A 7338-nucleotide genomic window follows, 5' to 3' on the forward strand; every position below is an offset into this window, starting at 1 on the left:
TCATTATTTTCTAAAGGAGGCCTCTCTTGGAGCCATCTTTTTATGCTTAACGTTAGATGGTTACAAGCAGCCAAGTTCAGGGTCAGTACTGGAAAATGAGAGAGCTGACCTGTGCTTATGTTACTTGATGTATTTAGTGTTCCAAATCACGGCTTAATAGATATTTGCCACTATGTATATAATATACTACTACATTTCAATTGTACTAAGGCAAGTTCCGTTTCAGGCCTTATTTTATGTGTGTGTTGCCTATTACATGTCTGTGCACATGTATCTGGTGCTGGAGGTGAGAAGAGCGTTGGATCCCCTGGAACTGGATCTACAGATAGTTACAAGCTGCCATACGGGTGCTGGGAATTGAACCCAGGTCCCCAGGAAGAGAAGCCAGCGCTCTTAAGCACTGAACCATCTCTGCCCCCTGCCAGACCTACTTTAAACCATGCATCATTAATAAGCATTATTAGTAATGTTTATTTCTGGCTCATCTATTCGTTCTTGTGTGGTTACTAAGGCACAGAAACTTTCCTGGAGACATTGGTGATGGACAAAACAGACACATGCTAGTGAAGGACAGTAATAAAAATAATAAGTTGTGTGTGACAGTTGGTATACAGGAAAAGTAAAGATGGTTTGAGGTAACAACTCCATCAAAAAGGAGTCCATTGGCTTCAAGGAAACAAGCGTATCTTTTTCACTTATGTGAGAGAATAGAGATTTTGAGACAAGTATATTCTCATATTTGAAAAGCAGTGTGTCCAATAGCCAAATCTTTACTTCAGTCTAATTAAAGTAACAGTACTCAACCTGTGGTGAGCTCAGCAAAGTTCTAGCATAACTATTCAAAACACACTGATTTAAGCTGTGCGTGGTGGTTTATGCCTGTAATCCCAGCACTACAAAAGCTGACGTAGAAGGACTGCCATGAGCTTGAGGCCAGCCCAGGGTACAGTGTGAGATCCTGTCTCAAAAACAGAAAGTACTGCCTTGGATCCCACTTCCTAAGGCTGTGACTCAGTTAGGACTGGAATGAGGTTTTCAACACCCTCAAATGAACTCTTGACTCTCTTCCTTCAGAGTGCTAGTTCATCTCCTGGGAAAACACACTATTAACTGAAGGTCTTACCTTTCAACGTATTTTTTTTTTTTTTTTTTTTTTGGAATGCTTCTTTTGGAAACCTCAAATGCTAGCTAACCGTCATGTAAGAAAACCAGTCCCATTATGTCAAATCTGAGGTGGGCCTAAATTACAAGATTATCCCACTTCACCTTGTCACCTTATTCTTTACTTCGCTGAGTGACTTGTAAATGTTTTCTAAAAGCCAGATTTACTCCCCCCAAAATGAAAATTTACTATGTCTGAGAGCACTCAGGAGAACTTGCCAAAGATAAAAACAGCAACCCAAAATTAAAATTCTGAGCACAGCAGCAAAGGCAGTGTTCACGAAAACTTTCACACTGACCACATTAAGGGACCCATTCATTTGGTTACAGTCACTCGAGTATACAGGCTGAAATGTCACAGAACTTTATACTGTTTAAATCGACACTTTCAGTTTGGAGCACATGAGCGAGGCAATACCAAAGGAGGCACTTCCACTGACCAGCACATAAACCGTTTGCCCTGGGCTATCCTGATACCGCGAAACTTTCCAAACTGAGGACGTTTCAGTCACTAGAACTTTCCCAAAGACAGAAGGCAGGAATCGAAGCTAAATTCAATCCTAAAACTGTAATGGTTAGTTTTATCCAACATGAAAACGACTGAGCAGACGGCGACACCAGGAACTCGGTAACCACAGTGTTACCGAAGGCCAGATAAATTAGGCTTGTGTTCTCAAAGAACAGAGAGACTTAAAAATATTCAGCAAACAGCTGCTAGTCAACAGCCCAGCTAAGCAACTGAAACAATCCAATCCACTTGAAGAGTGGAATTGAGACAGGTGGTGTTGACTAATCTGTCCTTGTATTTCTTTAACAGGAAACCAACTCCCCATTTCAGGGGTCACAACCCTTGATAAATTTTGTACAGAATTTAGCCTTTGGTCCTTTTGAAGAAATTTCTCCTAGAATTGTATTTTCATTTAAGCATTAAATTAACCAGTAAAAGGGCTAGAGAGATAGCTCAGCGGTTAAGAGCATTGACTGTTCTTCCAGAGGACCCAGGTTCAAGTCCCAGCACCCACATGGCAGCTTACAACTGTCTGTAACTCCAACTCCAGAGGATTTGACACCCTCACACAGACATATATGTCTACAAAACACCAATCAATGCACATAAAACAAAAATCAAAATTTAAAAAATTAACCAGTGAAGTCTAAGGAGAATGTTAATAAACATAGACTGTGCTTTTGTTTTCCAGGGTTATATGGCACTTTGAAAATTAACAACATAATTATCAGGGCCATCAACAAAATTAACAACAAAATTAACAACAAAATTATCAGGGCCATCAAAACAAGGTAAGTCTAAGATGGGCCTATGGAGACATAAAAACTAACGTAATATGGATTCCTGGAGCAGAAAAAAGACGTTTGATACAGATTTAGGGTACTTTACTAATTATGGCACAGGTTAATATAAGATGTTGCTAACAAGATGAGTCTGGATGTGGGGTATATGGATACTCTATTATCGTTCCAATTTTTCTCTAAATATAAAAACCAATCGTTAAGAAGAAAAAAAGAACCAACCAATCAATTTCTGAATTTAGTGTTCCTAGTCTAAATAGATACTTGTTGAAATAGATGTTTTGCAAAAATAAAGTGACACCATCCTCCTTAGTCCTGGCCGTTGCTCATGAAAAATACCAGGGAAAAGCTCTGTTCTCTTGGGCAGCAAGCACTGAACATACATCAGGACCCCCAGGCCCTTCTCCAAGTCTAGTAGTGACTCCCAGAGACTCAGTTCCATCTCCCTCCATCCCGTACTTAAAAAAAAAACAAAAAAACAAAAACAAAAACAAAAAAAAAAAAACAAAGAGAATCAGGCTAGGATGGGGAGAGAAATACCAGAGAGAGACCACTTCTGTAGGAATGGACAATCTACTCCCTGTCATAATGGGAAAAAGAAAGCCTGTACAATGGTCTTCAGAGAACTAAGTATAAGAATACAAGTTAGTGCTTTAGTTCTTATTACAGGGAAAAAAACAAGGACCTGATTAGATGTATGTTTTTAAACCAAAAGAAGTAATTAAAGGTACAGAAAAATAATAAAAAATGCCTTTCAATTATATTTTTAAGCATCTGAACAACAAAATATATTCTAGTCAAGCTATAAAATCTACGTTAACCTTTAAACCATTAAAAATAATTAATATGCCTTTAAAGAGACAGTCATACAGAATCAAATGCTTTCATGTTTGAAATAACCAGGTAAAATCCTAGGTGTAGAATATAGAACTAGAAATATACTCCTGAATGGTAGGTAAAAAAGATCTTGAGGATGGTTTGTTCATTCTCAAGTTAGAAAGGTGACAATTTTGATGAGACCAAAATAAAACCAGTCTGAGAACACCACCACTACCACTGCTATAATAATAATAATAATAATTATTGTTATTATTATTACTATATTTTTGGATCCAGGATCCTACTTTGTTGCCCATGAGGACTCAGAAGTCAACAGCCTTCACAGTTCCTGGAATTAGAACACATGCTGCCATATCCTCCCCTCACGTGCTCAACCTCCAAACCAATTTGTCAGAAAATGTGTCTAACGTCAGTATCTGACAGTTCTTGGAAAATAATAAATCCCTCTTAAAGGATTATTATTATTACTCCCAAATGTTTAATTAAAAATATAGCTGCTGGGGTTGGGGATTTAGCTCAGTGGTAGAGCACTTGCCTAACAAGCACAAGGCCATGGGTTCGGTCCTCAGCTCCGACAAAAAAAAAAAAAAAAAAAAAAAAAAAAAATATATATATATATATATATATATATATATATATATATATATAGCTGCTATGTTAAACTTGAGAGAGTATTTTGTCTGAACAGACATTATAAAAATCTCAATTGCTCACAAACTAGCCTGGTGGAGGAGGGTGCTGGAGAGATGACTTTGAGGTTAAGAGCACTTAATGTTCTTGCAAAGAACCTGGGTTTGGTTCCCAACCACCACGTGGTGGCTCACCTGTAACTCCTGTTCCAGGAGAGCTGACCTCTGTGGGCACCAGGTGTGCACATGGCACACATACATACATACATACAGGCAAACACTCACAGACATAAAAATAAAACAGATAAAACTAAAAAGAATACGTTATGGGGAAAATTCACTTGTAGGTATCCAATGAAACAGATCCAAATAAATTAGTCACTCTCTATTGTAGCGCTGGAAGAATTAACAAGGGCAGAAAGTATAGCTCAGTGGTGATGCAATCCTCAACATTGTCAAATAAATATTCATGAGTTAACAAGCAACTAGTGAATATATTTTCAAGTGTACACGTGAAAAAAATCTTAGAGTCAGATACAGTGTACACCTATAGTCCAGCTAGTTGGGGACTGAGGCAGGAGAATCTCTTAAGTTCACGAGTTCAAGGCCAACGTGGATAACACAGTGAGACCCTATCTCAAAAAAAAAAAGATATTTTTCAACTATAGAAGCAGCATAAATAAATTTAAAATTTTTATATTTGTTTTTAAGTTGTAGTAGAGTGCACCTGACATATAATTTACTATCTTAACCACTTTCACCATGCACGTTAGCAGTGCTGAGTGTAATAAAAATACTGTGCAACCAACCTCCAGAATTTTAAGTTTAACATTAGCATTCACAAGCAGAACTGCAGTAGAGTGAAGATCTTAAATGATAGTTTAAGCTATTTTATTCTTGCCCACGGAGTCAATTACAAAATGTCAAAGGTCATTTATTTATCCTTTTACAGCAGAATCTTTTTGTTGCTGTGGAATTTTGAAATCCTTTTCCTTTACAGAAAGCTCCACATGGAAACCAGGATTTGTGTAACTCTACTCGATGAAATCTATCACTAATCAAACTGATAGGATGCTCTTTTCAAGTTCACTGTTTCTTCAATCAAGTCCCTCGCTGAAGGAATCTCAAATCACAAGTACAAATCTCTGGGGGCAGTACTCCTTTACAGTGTAACGTAACTGAATCGCTTTAGGAAAAAAAAAAAGGACAGCCTTTTATTCCCAGACCTCTACTTCAAGTGAAAATTAAACAATTCAATTCACTAAGCTAGCATTCTGTTGCATTCTGGCAGTCTAGGCCCAGGTTTCACAGACAACTTTTCAAGACGTATCTCAGGAGACCATCAACTGGCAGGCCTCGTTCACAGGCCTGCTGAAACACTGGACACTCACTGGTTTCCTTTTTTCCTCTGATTAGACTTTGGATAGGTCACTGGACTACAGACACACATCAGTCTTATTACAGAAGTGTTTCTCGGATCACATTCTCACCGTTCAAACAGCAGGAGTGAGATGGAACCTGACAAGGGTTGATTTGGGGCCTATTAACATCTGTACTATGTTCCCGTAGTAAGAATGAAAAGAACCAGCTGGAGTTGGGGACGGAAAAGGATGTTTCTTTCCACTGCCAAACAGGAGTCCCCTCTCCTTTCTATTTTGAAAATCTACTGTTTTAGAACTACAATCATTCTTTAGAACTGCAGTTAAGACCCTTTTCTGCTTAAAAGCAAAAAAAAAACCCAACCAAACAACAACAACCAATAAGCATAGTTCTAGGTTTTGTTGTATGGAATTAACAGAAATATTACTGATATTTTGAAAAATGTATTCTAAAAATCTACTTATTGGTTGGGGGGGCGTGTAGGCCAGTTGCTAGGTAAGTTTTCCTTTCCCCAATATGGGTTCTGGGGATCCAACTGAAGCAAACGCCCTTACCCACAGAACCATCTTGCCAGCCCCCACCCCCACCCCGGGGAAAAAGGGGTATTTTTAATAGTTAAAAGTAACATGGCTCTCAGATGCTGAGACTCGGGACACAGAAAACTACTACTGAAATACAGATAACTACTGAAGCCCAAACTAAATCCACTACTAGTGATCACATGCTGAGCCCTGCCTCTCTGATTTCTGCAATGGAACCACGTCCCCTAATCCCTAAGTATTTGAAAGCTATATAAAGCTCCTTTAGGGACACTTGTTTCCCACAACTCTCTGCCAGGAAGTTAAGACAAGGGCATCCAGAGGCCTTAATGCCCAAACGGGAAAGCTTTAGGCTAACACCCTGATTAGAGATTAACTGTCTCTCCCAACACCTGAAGCATATTTTAAATGCTTCCCGATGCTCTCATTTCTGTGTGCAGATATCGGCTCAGTGCTGTATAAATTAGTCATACTGTAAGCTCTATTTTAGACGCCGTGTACAGTACATATATAGAACGGCCCACAGCGGTGGGAAACGTGCACGGACCCACAGCTGAGCTGGGTGGGAAAGTCAGGTGGGTTCCGTGAATGCTCTGATGACCATTCAAACTATCCAGCCTGTCTCCCGTTCTCGATGATTTTCTTCAAGATAGGCTAAGCATGGAAGGGGGAGGGCATGTGATTCCGCAAACTGCCCAGGAATAGGAAGGCACCCGGGCTTCCCACCCAAGCCGCCGGAAGGTCCTCACCTCCAGCTTGTCGGTCAGCTCCTTGTGCATCTGCTCGTACTGTCGGCTCATGTCCTGGTTCCTCTCGAGCAGTGCCTTGCCTAGCCGGGCCGCCAGCACCAGGTCCTTCTCCTTCTGTCGGATCACCGACAGCAGCTCGGGATCCTGGGTAGGCGGCGGCGGCAGCGGCGGCGACAGCGGTCCGTGCCCCTCAGCCGGAGACCCCGGCTCCGCCTGAGGATGCTCCCCGAGATCGGACGGCCGCTCCCCGGCCGCCAGCAACGCCAGCTCCTCCTCTAAGGCCAGTTCCAGTTCCCCGGGGCCCCCGGGGAAGGAGACGAGGGCGGCGGCGGCGGTGGCGGCGGTGGAGGCAGCGGCGGCGGCGGGACTCCGGACTGCGTCCCCGGCGCCAGCGGGCAGCTCCATGCAGCAGGCGCTGTCCGGCTCGGCGGGTGCTGAAGCTCGGCCGGCCAAGCCCAGGCAGAAGGCGGACATGGCCCGCGCGCGCCGAGCCCGCAGCGGTGCGGCCCGGCCGGCGCGCGCCAGGCTGCAGGGAGGTTGGGGGGGGTGGAGGGGGGGAAACGGCGGAGGGGGAGGGGCCCCGCCGCGCCGCCCCGCGCTTCGCCTGGCGCCGCGGCACGCGCCCCCCGGGTCCCCGCGAGCCCTGGGCGCGGCGCGCGCTGGCGGGCGGCCCCTCCCCCGCGCCGGCGGCGGCACGCGCCCCCGCCCCCCCCAAGAGGGGGCGGCTCAGCT

General features: G+C 43.1%; 1 protein-coding gene across 2 annotated transcripts in view; it reads right to left on the bottom strand.

The window, feature by feature from the left end:
- Bicdl1 (BICD family like cargo adaptor 1) overlaps positions 1-7080 on the bottom strand; it is a 98247-nt gene extending 91167 nt beyond the window's left edge. For both annotated transcript variants that reach the window (XM_059249036.1, XM_059249035.1), the window contains exon 1: positions 6607-7080. In XM_059249036.1, the coding sequence (XP_059105019.1) occupies positions 6607-7080 (474 nt within the window). The remainder of the gene's footprint in view (positions 1-6606) is intronic.
- Positions 7081-7338: the final 258 nt, after the last annotated feature.

The sequence above is a fragment of the Peromyscus eremicus genome, chromosome 23 (genome assembly GCF_949786415.1).
Source record: "Peromyscus eremicus chromosome 23, PerEre_H2_v1, whole genome shotgun sequence".
In the NCBI taxonomy this organism is placed as follows: domain Eukaryota; kingdom Metazoa; phylum Chordata; class Mammalia; order Rodentia; family Cricetidae; genus Peromyscus; species Peromyscus eremicus.